The following is a 16578-nucleotide window of genomic DNA, read 5'->3' as shown; positions in this document are numbered from 1 at the left end:
AAACATAGAATAGAATTTTGTTTTAACTGGTATTCTACTAGAACCTCTTAAAGGCTGCCTACCCAGCATATGCCGTAATTTATTTGATCTCACTGATTAGCAGAGTTTTCTAGTAAAAGGTTCCATGATTACCAAATAAAAGGAATAAAATGTCCATAAAAGAATCATAGTGTTACAAGTTACAACCACGTTAAAACGCTATAATAAGATAAATATAGCATGACAGTCACAATCCAATCTTAAATTCTAGGTAATTCAAAACAACACCAAAAGTGTAATTTTTTTCATGTCTTCACACTTTCTTTCAGACTGACGATTAAGCTGGTAAGTTTATTGTAAGATCACCCAAGTCACTACATCCGATAATGCTCAAACCATGTTCGTTAGCCAAATGCAACACGCATATGAAACACAAATGCGGGGAGATTATATCAATAGATGCAGCCGCTGGTTTCTTTTTATCAACCGGGAAAGATGTTAGCAAGTGCTTAAAAGACAATGTCTTCGTTTCCTGCATAATGCGCATACATTAGTTGTACCCAAGTAAATTATAGCATATATAATGTGCATGGATAGAACAAAAAGCTCACTTGTGTTTCTTGCATAGATGACCAAAGTGTCTCTTTGAGTGCTTGAACATCAACTTGTTTTGATGTTTTGTCATACTCAACTTCAATCTTATTTACCTGTTTTACATATTAAATGTTAAAAAAACATTGTACTTATTAGAATAATGTATAACAGGTCACAAGCATTCAAACTACGTTATACTTCACTCTGAGTATAAATTTTGTTTCGTTTATGTTAAAGTCGGCCAAAAACTTGTGACAAGACGGAAAAACCCTTAAATTTTGAATAAGGATGATCAGACAAATACCCTTGATAAGGAAACTCAAATACATACCCTTCAAACAAATTAAGACTGTTATTAATTCCATATAAACAAAGACTGTGATTACCGACTACCGTGTAACGTGTTTATATGTTGCATATTTTCAAAAACATACAAGTTAGTTGTCATTTTACAAATCTCTTAATAAGTTTTTTTGCCAAAGGAAACTAGATCAAAACTTTTGTGGACTAAAGTTTTTTAATTTGGTGACTTATGCACAGCCCTAAGCAATTATGATTAATTTATTATATGAATCACATTAATTTATTTTCTACTAAAATTAAAAAACAAACCTGACGGGGCTGAGAGACAAGTGTGGTAGAATCATCAGCATCACTGTTATAAGTATTTCCATCATCAAATTGGCCACAATCATCATCATCCCAAGATGTTAACGGTTCGTTATTTCCATCAAATTGGCCTTGTTGACCATTTTCATCTGAAAAGTCAAACGCATTGACCATCTTATTTACCAGTCAAGCTATGCAAGTTACATACAACTGTTTTTTACTTTTTTATATATATATCTTATTTACCAGTCAAGATAGCATGCCTCCAGGAGACTAAGTGGAAAGGACATAGAGGGGCTGAGTGTAATGGGTATAAGTTGTGGTACTCGGGGTATAAGTTGTGGTACTCGAGGTCTGATGGAGCTAGGAATGGAGTGGGGTTTCTAGTGGCTAAGGAAATACACACTAGTGTGGTGGAGGTGATAAGACATAATGACAGGATTATGGTGTTGAAATTAGTACTAGGAGAGGAAGTAGTGGCAGTAGTCTCCGCCTACGCGAATCATGTAGGCCTAGGGGATCAGGAAAAGAGAGAATTTTGGGATTGCCTAGACGCAGTGGTAGGGGGCATACCTAGGGGGGAGAGGATTTGCATAGGAGGTGATTTTAATGGACACATTGGTAAGGCTAACGATGGTTTTCAAGCCGTACATGGGGGTTTCGGTTTTGGTGATAGGAATGAGACCGGAACAGATCTTCTAGAGTTTGCGGTGGCACATGACCTAGGTATTATAAATTCTTATTTTAGGAAACAAGATTCTCATTTAATCACTTTTAGCAGTGGCGGACGCGACACGCAAATTGACTACCTTTTGATGAGGCAAGGAGACCGACGTTGGTGGAAGGACTGCAAAGTCATACCTGGGGAGGCAGTTGTGACTCAACATCGACTACTAGTGACAGATATAGCCTTCAGAAATAAGCTGACTGTTCGAGAGAAGAAAGGTACACCGAGAATTCGATGGGGAAATTTGAAGGACGAAAATCTCCTACTGTTTAAGGATAAACTCATACTGCATACGCGGGCTCGACTAAATGGGGACTCAACTCATATATGGGAAGCTATGGAGACAAAGATCATCCAAGTAGCAAAGGAGACTCTCGGGGTCACAACAGGAAAGACAAGTGGGCATAAGGAGTCTTGGTGGTGGAATGACGCAGTGCAAGACAAGATAAAGGACAAACAAGGATGTTTTAGGGAGCTAATGAGGTGCACGAATGAGGAGGAGCTAGTGGAATTGAGGGACAACTACAAAACGGCCAAGATAGAGGCGAAGAAGGCAGTGGCGGAAGCAAAGAAGGCGGCCTTTAAACGGATGTATGAAAGTCTAGAAACAAAAGAGGGGGAACATGCTATGTTTAAGATTGCCAAAGCCAGGGAGCGTAGAAGGCAAGATCAAGGAGCAGGACATCAAGCTAAGATGGCAAACCTACTTCCACAATCTTTTTAACAATGGGAGAGCTTACCAAGAAGAACATGACAACACAAACTTTCAACGACAACAATCGAATAACTGTTAAACTGTGATCTTATTATTAATATTATTATAATTAGTAGTAGTTTTTATATAACTGTTAAACTTTGATTTCCTTTATTTTGCTTCATACACATGTACTTAGAGCCGAGGGTCTCTCTGGAAGCCACCTCTTTATTCCTTTGGATAGAGGTACGGTGTGCCTACATCCCACCCTCCCCAGACCCTACTTATAGCTTTGCTGTCGGTGGGATTTTACTGGGCATGATTGATTGATTGATTAATCATATATATATAATTAGCATGCAACTATGCAAGTAATCCACGAAGTTTCAAAATGGCTTTCACTCTAAAGGTAAACTTGTAATTTAAAAATCTAACAAAGATAATCAATATCAAACTAATTGAAAACAAGATTCAATCTAATAAAATAGCTAGATTCAAGATTTCAAGAAGAGAAAATTTAACAAATGGTCCATTTGGTTTAACCAAATTGCAAACTTTGTTCAAACATTTGTGCGAGGGTTGCACGTTTAGCCCCCATCGTTAATCACAATTAGTTTTCCATTAAAAACTAACTAGGATTAACAGTGAAGACTAAACGTGCAACCCTCTCATACATGTTTAGACTAAGTTTTCAGTTCTTAAAATCTGTGGATCAAATTTGTAATATGGTCAATCACTCAATCCTCAAAGACCATTTGTGCAATTTACTCTAAATATTGGCATGCAACTATGCAAGTACCAAGTAATATAAGAAGTTTCAATAGGGCTTTCACTATAAAGGATATATTTGTAATTTCAAATCCACCAAAGATGATCAATCTCAAAGCACTTATGGAAAACAACTTTCAATCTAAAAAAAATGACTTTAATGAAATAAACGTACCAGAATATCTCCTTCCTTTCTTCCCAAGGCACTGCCATACCATAAGTACATGATTAAAGAATTATGATCAAGAACATTGAATAACAATTTAAATATTCTAACTTTACCATAACATTTGGAAGAAGAAATATATTGACAAGATCTTCAGGTTGATAATGGCAATCTTCTGGAAGTGTTGTGTTGCATGGCTCCCTACTTGCAGGTAATAATAAAGTTTTAGGGTTTTTAGGTGGAGCTAGGATGCTACAAATTTCATTATTTAAGTCTGATTTAATAAATTCTATATCAGGTTCAGCTTGTTTTTTGCTTTTTTTAGGCATTTTTGGTGATCCGGTTTCCTTAGCAGGATCTTCTAAACCTGCAAAAGATTAAGTAATAAATACATAAAAACATAATTAAATACTGAAAATGAAAGCAATATAGAGGTGACAATCGCCACCCGTTTACTTACAGAGTTACAGACTTGTAAACCAACCGAAAAAACATGAACAATTAAACGAATGAGGTCTTATAGTTCGTGTTTGTTCGTTAAAAACATATGTGTGTTCGTTTATGTTCGTTCAATAATTGGTATAAATGAATGGCTTACATATGTTTTTGAAAAGAGTTAATGGCCATTTTCTTCCCTGTGGTTTGCTACTTTCGCCACTTCAATCCAAAATTTGTATTTTTGTCAATTTGGTCCTCATAGTTTTAAATATTAGCCAATTACGTCCTATCCGTCTAACGGCATCCAGCTATGCCGTTAGTTTAAGGGTATTTTTGTCTTTCTCCTTTTTATTTTGAGTTATTGGTCATTTTCGTCCCTGTATTTGCCAATTAAGTCCAAAGTTTGAAATTTTGTCAATTTAAGTCAGTTTTTTTTCTATAACCCTAGAGAGCATTATCCAAGCCCAAACAAGTCTGCATTTACTCTGTCGACAATAGTAATCATACCCCCTCCTCTCGTATTTAGTTTCTAGACGGTTCCTAAAATCTCCCCCATGGTGGAATTCAATGGTAAAGTGGTCAAAGCAATTCCGTGAAACCGAATTGTACGGAAAAAACTAAAAATCGTTTCTTTGATGAATGCATAATATTTAGGGTTTAGAGATTAAAATATCATAACGAAAATCTGGGTCGTAATCAACTATTATACATTAATCAACAAAACAATTTTTAGTTTTTTCTGTATAATTCGATTTCAGGGAATTACCTTGACCACTTTACCATTGAATTCCATCATGGAGAAGATTTTAGGAAATGTCTAGAAACTAAATATAGGGGGGGGGGGGTGATTACTGTTGTCAACAGAGTAAATGCATACCAGTATTTGAGGTTGCTCGATGGTATTGGGCTTGAATTATACTCTTCAGGGTTATAAAAAATAAAAAAACTGAATTAAACTGAACATTAAATTGACAAATTTTCAAACTTTGGACTGAATTGGCAAAAATATAAAACCACAGGGACTAAAATGATCATTAAATCAAAATTAAAAGGAGAAAGACAAAAATACCCTTAAACTAACGGCATAGCTGGATGCCGTTAGACGGATGGGACGTAATTGGCTAATATTTAAAACTATGAGGACTAAACTGACAAAATTAAAAATTGTGGACTGAAGTGGCGAAAGTAGCAAACCACAGGGACGAAAATGGCCATTAACTCTTTTGAAAATCATAATTAACTTAAAAGAGAAGCATTTACAGGCCGGTCAGGCCAGCCCAGCCCAGCCAAGCCCATTTAAGCCTGTACTAAAAGTGACCTAATTTGACCCAAACCTGGTTTGACCCGTTAGGTGCCCTGCATCCTACCTTTAGTCTTTCGATACTTCCAGTGATCAGGGCCCGCCCAAGCATTTTGTTTTCCAGTTAAGCCAAGGCTTAGAAACAGGTAGCTGTCAACTGTTGCGGATCTGTCATCCACATCACCATCATGAGAAACATACGGCCCGTTTTCCTGCAAGCAAACCTTAACCAGTTGGTTCCTTTGTTTTTCATAAAACTACTATAGAAATAACAACGGGTTGACTTGGGTTATGTTACATCTCTATGACTCTAATGTGTCAAGAAAGCCAAAAGTAACCCAAAAAAATATTTTTAATAGCGCAAATATCATAAATACCAACATGCATTATGTATTTTCTCATAAAAAGTAAACATTTTTTTGCATATAAAAACCCAACTTAATTTCTGTTTTCCTCACATAAAAGTCCCTTAAAAGCTGTTTACGCATTAAAGCCTCTTCACATGTTAAAGTTACCCAATATTGTGAATTTTTACTTATTAATACTACATGAGGAAAGAATTGAGATGAATTAATGTTTAAATTGGACACGTGGCAAGGAAAAGTCCACTCGACATTCGTCTTTTCTTTTCCATTTTTTAACTCAACAAGTTGATAATAACAAAATAAACTTCCATAACCAATATAATAAAAATACATGAGCCTCGATAACGTAACTCAAAATAAAAAACTAAACCGTATAAAATGGTTTGTGAAAATTTAAAATCATAAAAAGTTTCAAGCAAATGATTTTTATCACTATTATTATGTAATTTGACAAATAATGTGTACATGATTCCATTCAGTCATAATTAAGAGAATGTCTTTCAAATTTAACATGTTAAGGGACTTTTATGATGAAAAACAGAAAGCATGCTGTTTTGTGTAAAATATTGTTAAGAACGTTTACAAGAAAAAACAGAAAGTATGTTGGTTTTTTATGTGCAAAAAATGTTTAGGAACTTTTACGAGTAAAACAAAAAAAGTATGTTGAATGTTTATGCTATTTTCCCTTTCAAATTAAACCTCTGGACTCACCTCATGATGAACTGGAACAAAATCATCACCCTCATCATCATATGTGCCGTCATCATTAACATTTGTCTGGTTGTCATTAATGTAGTCCCAGGCTTCATGTCCACCATCATTAAATTCATTGTCATCCCAAGCTTCATTATCTGGTTCTGCAGAATTTTGGGAAGAAGAAAAAGTATCTGCTGGTCTTTTATTATCTTCATCAAACATGCTGACTATGTCCTTAAGACTTGGTGATATTTCAAGTTTCTTTATGAAGTTTGATGTCATCTGGTCAATACAGTCTGCAACGGAAACAAGGAAAAGTTATAGTTCATAAAAATGCTAAACGAGTAGGGTTTTAAACGAACCAAACATCATTAAGATGTTCGTGTATTTGACGAACGAACGAACAATCGAACATAAATGACTTTTGTTGTTCTTTTAATTAACGAACACAAAAACAGAACCCCTTCATTTGTATGTGTTTGTTTGCATATATGATTATATATACGTGTTCGTTTGGGGTACAACAAACAAACATATGCGAAGAAGAACAACTTTATTTCCTTAACGAACAAGAGCATGAACAAGAAATTTTGTTTGTTTGTATTCGCTTAAAGTTAAAACAAACATATACCATGTGTTCTTGGTTCGATTAGAACCCTAAAAATGAGTAAACGGGTAAAATGGGTCAAAATCACCTTAAAAGTAACTCTTAATTGAAAAACCAGATTATAACTAAAAGTTTAGAAGAACAACAATAAACGTCAATTTTGAGCAAGTAAAGAATTCATCAATTGGTCGAGGTGTGATATTTTTGTATCCAACATGTCAAATTAGTAAACAAAGCAAATATTCACCCAAAGTGTAATTTTAAAACATAAAAGCCCCTTAATCATTATTCAAAAATAACTTTACTATTGAAATAATATATAGCAACTTCAACCCATTTACTTATCAATGAGTCAAATTGAATAAACTTCGTATCTAGAAGACCAGATGAGTAAATAAGCCAAAGGGTCAAAAGCCACCCAGGTGTAATTTAATTTATGAAACCTTATAGATCATTTCATTCAAAAATCAGATTATAACTGAAATAACATATGGCAATTTCATCACATTTTGTTATCAGTGGGTTATATTGGGTAATTTTTTTATCAAAAAGGTCAAATGAGTATGTGACTCAAGTATTCTCATAACATAATATCACCTACAGGCTACATCAGTTGATTTAAAAATTAGATTATTATTGACGTAATAATATAGATTTTGTAATCATAAATGACACAAACTTCTTTTATAAACATGTAAACAAAAAAAATAGACAAAACTGTTTTATGCCAATCCTGTTATCCAAAAGATACCATTTTGACACGTTTCAACCCGCATCAAAAGGCACCATTTGACCCAAGCCATTTTTGTCACCTGTACATGAAAGAAACAAACCTCTGACATGAGAAATATCAATAGTATTGGCTTTATCATGGTCGGTTGAACATGACATGCATTTTCCAGGTACTTCAAGTGAATCAAAAACCATTCGGCATCCACCATAAACTCCAAGATTATTCAGCAAAAGACCTTTTGATCCACCTTCATCAAACTGAGCAGTTGTTTGATGATAAAGAGGATCAACAGCAAATGCAACTAAAAGGATAAAAAAGTAATTTAGTTTATGGTTAAATTGTAAAAATAAAACATATAGGTGGCACCCTTACCATCAAACTTCTTCACATTAAGAGCCTCAAAGGATGATTCCAATGTTGTTAAAGGAGATAACTACAATAATATCATAAATTATAATTAGTTCAAATGTTTATATCCACCTAAAATGAGATAAAAATTGAAAAGAATTAAAATAAAAAAACCTTGTGTTCCTTCTCCTTCTTTGTAGTGCCTTCTACTTGCATGTTGTTTGAATTGTCATCATGTACCGTATCTGTTATGACAGCACAACACCACAACACTTTGTAACGATTAACATTCATAACATATAAGGTTCCATTATACAATTTATCCACATTAAGAAAGCGATGTCAAGAATCATTCTTACTTTAAAAGCTTGTTGTCACAATCACTATTCAATTAACCACTTATGATTAAAAACATTAAGTTGTTATAAAATTATGATTATTTTAGATAAAATATAGTTTCATGAAATTACTGAAACTTATAAAAGCTTGTCTTCATGGCATTAATTAATTACGTAAAACATGACTTGTCTTAAAACATTTTGCAGTAAGATAGAAATTTTAAACATCGTTACATGACTATCATGGAAAGAAAACCACATTCTTAAAAAATTAATATCACAAAGCTGATTAAATTTTAACTATAAAACATAAAAAATATGATCAAATTTTATAAAAACCATGGAACTGATCCAATTTATATATGTTAAATATAAAAAAACGACCAAATTTACAAATTTTGGCATTATAAAAGCATTTCATAATTACATTATATGTATATACCATGTTCTCAATTATTTTAAATATGTAATCACATTAAAAAAACACTTTTTGTCCATTTTTATAAAATATAAAATAATGGATTCATTATAATAATGATTATACAACAACAATGATATAACAATAACTATCTTAATCTTTGATAAAACGATCTAGAAGATTGCATGATTTGAAAATTCGATTTGAGCTACTTTCAAACCATTTGAACCCTTCAACCTGATTGAGATTAAAATAACCAAATTGGCCCGTAATAAGAATAAGACAACAAAGCTAACCTGGTTCGGCATCCTGTGCAACTCGACTAATCGCTCCAAGAACCTTATATGCCTCTGAATGTACTGAATCCACCCTCATTGAGTATATTCTAACTCCAGCTTCAAGAGTACAACTTGCCTTCATTCACAAAAACATAATATTATGACATCAATGATGTGTCCCAAGATTTAACAATCGGGTCAGTTTTGTACATGTGGAGTCAGTTTGGGTTGACCAAAAGACATTTTTGTCAAAAATTTTGCAGATACTTAGTGTTTTAAGTAAGATTAAATCATGTTATTTCAATAATGATCTAAACTTCTGTATAATATAGCTAAGAGGTTTTATAGTTTATACATTTAAAGCACAATTCGGGATACTTTAAACCCGTTTCACTTTAAATGGGTAATCATTAAACACTTGTGTGTGTTCATTGTGAGGTTAGATCTCTATTTTTATAGAAAAACATGCTAGCAAAAATGTAACAAGATAACCAAGAAAGGAAACTAGATAAACTCAAATTAGCTAATTAGTTCCTATCTATAACAAAGCTAATCTTTTGATTTTACACATAGAACATGTTATAGATCAAACATAACCAAAATTCGCTTAAACATAATTCATAAACAAATGGGCCGAAATTGCCATGTCTAATTGGGCATGTGGTATGTCAAGTGTCAAGAAACAAAAGCTCTGAATACATATGATCAAACACTTAACAAAGAGTAAAGAGTTGTTAATAAGAGATTATTACACTTGTACACTCAAAGAACCAATGAAAATTATCACTAATGATAATTAAGCATGCATTGATCATTGATGACACTACATGGATATCACCAAGATGCATCTTTTAATAAAATTCAGCAAATAAAGTTCACACTTGACGAAGAAAAACCATTGGAACTCTAAGCATAAAAAAGTATAGAATTAATACAGAATAATACATGGCTGGTATCCTCTTCATTATCTATTGACTAGCATGGGAGAAAACGGTTTAAGTCAAAAGTTGATTAATATGTGAATAATGTGATCATGTCTGTGGTGAAAGTGTTGCAAGACCCCTATTTAGAAAATGCTGAAACTGCGAAGTCAGATCAAAACGTGAATCGAGCTTTTGGATCCAAGTGGTTTTCAAAACTTCATCACATATCCGATTATCAGCAAATTCCAGTAAACTCAAAGTATAAGTTCCAGAATCCAGACCCAACCATTATTGTCATAGACAAACTATCGGATGAACCTTTTGGATCCAAGTGGTTTTCAAAACTTCATCACATATCCGATTATCAGCAAATTCCAGTAAACTCAAAAGATACTATGTAAACACTTTCAGAAGAAACATGTTGGATACATTTGAAGCAAAATTCATGTCATTTAAACTCACTCATGAATAAAGTTTTCTAATTTAAGGAGATGTAAATAACAATAATAATAATAATAATAAAAAGAAAGTCCAAAAATTCACGATACTACTAGAGAAATAACAAATGAAATCAATAAAGCCTAACTTGAAGTACCTTCTGAAAATTAGTCTCGGCATCATTCTCTTCTTCCACCTTAATAATATCGCAAAGGTGATCGATCAAATTCAGCTCCCACGTATTCTTCTGATTAATTTTCTACACTCCAAAATACAATAATATTAACAATTAGTAATAATAATAATAATAATAATAATAATAATAATAATAATAATAATAATAATAAACTAAATCTGTAAGAAGCATACACACATTTTCAGTGGCCAATTTGAGGCAATTCTGCAGCAATTCCATAATCTGGTCTTGACCTAGACACGGATCGGCAGGAGCAGCATCGGTTGGTTGCTGAAAGGCGGGAGGCTTCCGGCGGTTAGCAGCAGCACGTGCGGCACGTGCCTGAGCACGCTCGAGTTGGTCATCGTTGGAGCCGAGAAACAACGGGCGGTCAGGCGACAACACCTGCGCTCGCTGCTTGTGTCCCGGTGTACGGCTAGGGCTTAGAATCTCAGCCATTTTGTGAACGGAATCAGTGGATCTTCAAAATTTACAACGAACTGAAGCTTTAGGGTTTGAAGAAATTAGTGAAAATAGGAGTGATTTGGATTTGAGTGAATTTGGGGGTTTTTTCTTTTCCCTCCTCCCTTCAATTTGAATTTGGGAAAGTGACGCTCTACAGACTACAGACTACAGAATAATAATAATAATAATAATAATAATAATAATAATAATAATAATAATAATAATAACAACAACAATAATAATAAAAATAATAATAATAATAATGTTTTTAATATTATTTTATTTTGTTTTATAAAAATCCATGTTGACAGTTTTCAACTTCAAATTTTACAATCTTAAAATTTTAGGTCATTTCGTTTGTTGATTTTAACTATTTTGATCAAATCTTTAGAATCTTAATATTTTTACTCATCAAAGTTTTTATTTTTAATGATTTCAGTCCAACTAACAAAAAGCATCCAACTTCTCTGTTTAAAACATCCCTACATACGCAGCATGTGAGAGGTATTTTCACCATAGTCAAAATATCCCTTTTTGTAGCCCATGTGTCTAAGTGTCTTCCTCATCGATTTTTTTTTGAAATATGGGTGGACGAAAATACCCCTCACGTGAGGGTGGGGGTAAAACGGAGAAGCTGGATATTGTTTGTCAAATTGACTAAAATCATTAAAAATAAAAACTTTAACGGCTAGAGTTCTTAAGATTTTGAATATTGTACCAAATTAGGTAAAATAAACAAACCACATGAGCCAAAATGACTATTCTCTCTTTTTCAATTTGTGTAACGTAACTTTACTCATATTTAGGGCTATTTTTTCTAATTAATGTTGAGAATAAAATTAAATAATCTGCTTATGTGTGTTTAATTCATGTCACTTACATATTATTAGTTGTTATTTTCTTTTATGTTAATATAAAAACGATGTATATGTGATAAAATTGTCTTAGTTGTTGAATGAAAAAGACTTGATGAAAATAATACATTTTATGATTTTTGTGGTTTTTTAAAGGTGATAAGTAGTTTCAGCTTCAGATTTATTATTGCTTTTGTTAATCTAGTGGAAGTCACTAGTATTTGTTGACCTAATTAGGTGTATTATGTTGGTGTCCTATGTATTTATTTTAGTGTTTTAGTTGGCGATCAAAGTTTGTATCTATAGGAGGTTTCCATGTAGTTAGGTCTTTGCTGGTTTACATGGTATTAAGATTTCAATAATAAAAAGTAATTTTGTTGTGGTAGTTTAAAAAAAAGGATATTGTTAAATTGCTTATTTAAAATATGATCCCACAATTAGCAAACTGAATTTTAATAATCTAACATTTGCGTGGTTGAATATTAATAATTTCATTATACCCATCTAAGAATACTTATACCTTAAGTCTCATCTTTTTTTACATTTTGTCTCATTGGACATCCGTTGTCACGGTCCTCAAACCCATACCCCGGGAGGGGAGTCGTGAACGCGAGTGGTGGTATCGATGTTTATTATTTAGCAGCGGAAAAATTCATCAGGGTCGTAGTTAGGAAAAATTATCTAAGTGTAAAACACCATGATTTTCATTTCATCTGGTTGGATAAAACCCATTTATATCCTTACAAATGTTTTATAGGGAATAACCCTAGTTTACAAAAAAATAACATGTTTCTTTATTCTGGTGATAAGCCACTTATTTAAGCTGGAAAACCCGCAGGCACCATCCCTTTATCTTTATCTTTTATCATCTCACCTGAAACATGTTTTAAAATATTTGATCAGCGAAAAATACTGGTGAGTACATTCATTTATAATGACACGTATACAATTACAACATTAAGATGTTTTTACATCTTCCTGCTTACAAATTACCGAAAGGTACTTGTCACTCGACCGTATCTATGATTGTGGTCATATTACTTATTGGCTAACACTTGTCCAATAAGTAATGTGTAATAGCCCAGTAGGCAAACCATGTATACAAAACCCCACAATACCAGTAGTAACCATCCCGTAAGTCTACAGAGACTTAATCACAGTAATGTATTTAAAATACTTTAAAAATATATTTGAAAACATTTAGACCACCTGCCATGAGTTTTATAAGTTTTGAAATCATCATGACAGTGTCGCAAAAACAGTTATCTCACGCAAATGTGAGTGGTACAAAAACTCGAATATTTCACCTTGCAAGTTCACGGTTTATGAGCTTCCTGGTATTAAGCACCTAGGTTAGATACCATGTAGTATAGCTAAGTTAATATAAACCCATAATCATAACGATAATCACGAGATTAGAAACTTTACACGATAACACAATGTCTTACCTTATTCAGGTAGAGCTTTCGGATTCGTGTATAAAAAGCTTATTTCTATCGGATAGGATATCGTTAAGACCACTCGGATATTATACCAACATCCTTAAGAAAATTTGAGAGAGAAAGAAAAATTATGAGCAGAGAATGAAGGCTGATTTTTGCCCCATTTTATAGCTGATTTTCTGACCCATCGCGTATCGCGATGGGTTCAATAAGCAGGCGTCGCGTATCGCGATGGGTTGATGAGTCATCCCCATTTCTGACACGTGTCAGGTGACGTGGCACCTTTGCGTAACTTCCACGTCGCGTATCGCGATGGGTCACTTTGGGAGTTCATCACGTATCGCGATGGACACGTAAGCTTCTGGATAAGCTACACGTCATCGTGTATCGCGATGAGGCTAACTAACCCCGTCGCGTATCGCGATGGGTGGATTTATAAAAATTTTAATTTTCTACAAAAATAATAAGGCGGCCCTATAGCGGCTCGCGACAATGCGAGCGTGCGAAGTGCGCCATCAAAGCAGCACATTGCGCCCATCGCACTCCGCCTGAGCCTGTGCACGTTCGGGCTAGGACCACTTGAGAGTGACCTATCATATAAGAATTTTATTATAGAAACTCATTTCCTTATAAAGAGCTTCTATTTTCTTTCAAGTTTCTATGTGGGATCAAATTTCATTCCATATTTATACCCATGCAGAAATTCCATATTTTTTTCATCTTTAAATGTGGGATGAACCCATCCTTTCATTTATTCAAAGTGAGGTATTTCCATTTTCTTATTTTATATTTTACATTGTATGTTTTGGAAAATCTGGAAATGTTATATCCGTTGAACTATGTTAAGTTTTTATGCGAATTTTAAAAATGATGTTTTAGTGCTTTTAATCGGAAAGAGAATGCGAGATAATTGATTGATTAGAGTTTAAAACAAGCTCCATGCTTGGTTTTAAAGGAAATATGGAATAGTACTTTTGTCGTCCACCTTGGTTTCTCATACATATTTAAACGATATTCTTGCACATTATACATGTTGGTCTAACTTGACGATGTCTTTCTAAACAACTATAAAGAAGTAAGTATGCAACATCTTCTTTAGACAAGGAATGAGGATTGGAACTAAGAGAAATTTGTGGTCAATAAGATTTTGAACACTAAAGTCAACTAGTCTTAAATGAAATCGATTAAACTTGAAGAATTTGATGGTGGGGAATGGAAATTTCATGGGATATGGAAAGGATGGCTGTAAGTCTGTAGTTATTAGGGTTTAGAGATGTGTCTTGAAGAATTTATGAAGTAATCCACTCGATTAGGAAACGAAATAAGCTATTATGAGAAACACGGACATAATAACTAACAAAATTCAGCTTTGACAACAAGAAAACGAATTGGAATGTTATAAAATATTAATTGACGTGTCTTGGAGCTTAAGTTTCGTTGAATTAGTCGAAAATAGAAAAGATTTGGCAAAATTAGTTCATGTACTTCCATAAAACACGTTTTTTAGCCGTTTTAAGCGATTTTAAAGGTTTTCAAACATTGTTTGACAAGTTTAAAAGTTATTAAAATATTAAATAAGTTAAATCAGGTTAAATACTAATAAATACTAGTTTTTATTAATACGGAAGTTCGAAATATATTCCCGAGTCGGGTAAACGAATACAAATTCAAAAATAAAAATCCGAAATGTTACAATTCTGATATGGCGCCATATTATTATTACCACCCTAGCCACCTTTTTATGGCGCCATTTTATTATTATTTTTATTAGGGGGGGGGGGGGTTGTTACGTTTAGGTTAACCATATTTTAGGGAGAGGGAGACCCTTAGTATGCAAAATTTTTTCAGATAACGCTCAATAAGCTACGTCACATAATGTGAGAATGCGGTTATTATCCTTTTGGCATAAATGGTCGAATTCCAGTCATTTAATATATTATTCTATAGAATAACTATTAGAACTACCTTCACTTTATGCTTTAGAATATTTTGAAATAATGAAAAGGCAGTTCATAAAAAAGATGTTGGAGTGATGAAGTTAATATGAATCATGGATCTAGAAAGTAAACTACATCAATAAAACACGTACATTTGAGTGATGGTAAATATAACGGAAACATGTGTTGAAAGCAAGTAGAACTTGTAAGGATGATTATGACACATCAAACTGTTCACGAGTCGAGTCAGGGTGGTTTCGAGCTTGGGCTCGCAATTAAACGGGACAACTCAAACAAGACTCTAGCTCGATTTTGAAGTTAACCGAGATTAACATCGAGCCAACGAGCCGAGCTTAGGTCAATTTTGGCTCGATAACAAAAACGAGCCAACTCAACTCAGGATGTTTCAAATCAAGTGTTTTAGTTAGTTTTATTCGAGCTTTTATCAAGCGAGCCACGAGCCCGAGTTTTTTAAACAGCCCTACATAAAACATGGGACATATGCATAACTTATCGGGTAATACCATTAGTGATGATAAAGATGTTGAACGAACAAAAAGAAAAAAAAATTAATTTGTAGACAATGTTTATGGTGTTTTAATTGTGTTTTGAGTTCTAAGCGTTCACATCACGTCATTCCAATTAACAATTATATAGGGTCTTGGTATAGTTGTACGTCATCATGCCTCTTCTATAATCGCCTCTTTTATAATCTTGTGATGCATGTTCAAATCCCGCTTGCTAAGCCCCCTTCCGTAGTTCCAGCACCTTCATGTCATGAGACCAGAAGACTCATGACCCTGATACAAGTATTTAAAGACTGAATAGTCATCAAATCGATATACTTTTTGATTCGACTCGAACTAGTTTAAATTGACTTTAGATTATTAACCAGTTGATATTAAGTCGTTTACGAGCAACTCAACTCTTCAAAACCTACCATATTCATTTCGTGGAAGATTTCAATCCAAAACGATTCAATTAATCATAACCAAATCCAAGCATAATAAACGATGCTCTTATTTGAAAGCTTCAAAATAATATTCCATTTTTTAAATCATTTTTAATGCCTAATATTTCATACTTGCCATTAAAAAAATTCAGATGATGAATCTGTAACCGACTAATCATTTATTCGTTAATATCGTTACACGTATATACCTTCCGCGTCATTTCGTCGAACATATCCCAAAGCTTGAAAAGAGTCGGTTTCCTTTTCAAACTAATTTCACTATAAATTTAAACTTCTCTATCCCATAATCATCATTCTCTTTCCAACAACAATT

At 33.5% G+C, this 16578-nt stretch overlaps 1 protein-coding gene across 1 annotated transcript; it reads right to left on the bottom strand.

Moving 5' to 3' along the window:
• Positions 1 to 128: 128 nt before the first annotated feature.
• Positions 129 to 11168, bottom strand: LOC143533359 (condensin complex subunit 2-like). The gene is made up of 13 exons (XM_077028179.1): positions 10793 to 11168; positions 10577 to 10678; positions 9077 to 9194; positions 8199 to 8269; positions 8049 to 8109; positions 7777 to 7977; positions 6352 to 6632; positions 5343 to 5487; positions 3654 to 3904; positions 3547 to 3577; positions 1186 to 1331; positions 591 to 686; positions 129 to 511 (listed from the first exon to the last, which is right to left on the bottom strand). Exons 1-13 carry the CDS (start codon positions 11051 to 11053, stop codon positions 317 to 319), a joined length of 1959 nt encoding a protein of 652 aa, XP_076884294.1. The 5' UTR covers positions 11054 to 11168; the 3' UTR covers positions 129 to 316.
• Positions 11169 to 16578: the final 5410 nt, after the last annotated feature.

Source organism: Bidens hawaiensis, unplaced genomic scaffold, assembly GCF_021521415.1.
Source record: "Bidens hawaiensis isolate Kalapana, Puna unplaced genomic scaffold, B.hawaiensis_p1.1 tig00009662_1, whole genome shotgun sequence".
Taxonomy (NCBI): Eukaryota; Viridiplantae; Streptophyta; class Magnoliopsida; order Asterales; family Asteraceae; genus Bidens; species Bidens hawaiensis.
This window is presented reverse-complemented; position numbering and strand designations above follow the sequence as displayed.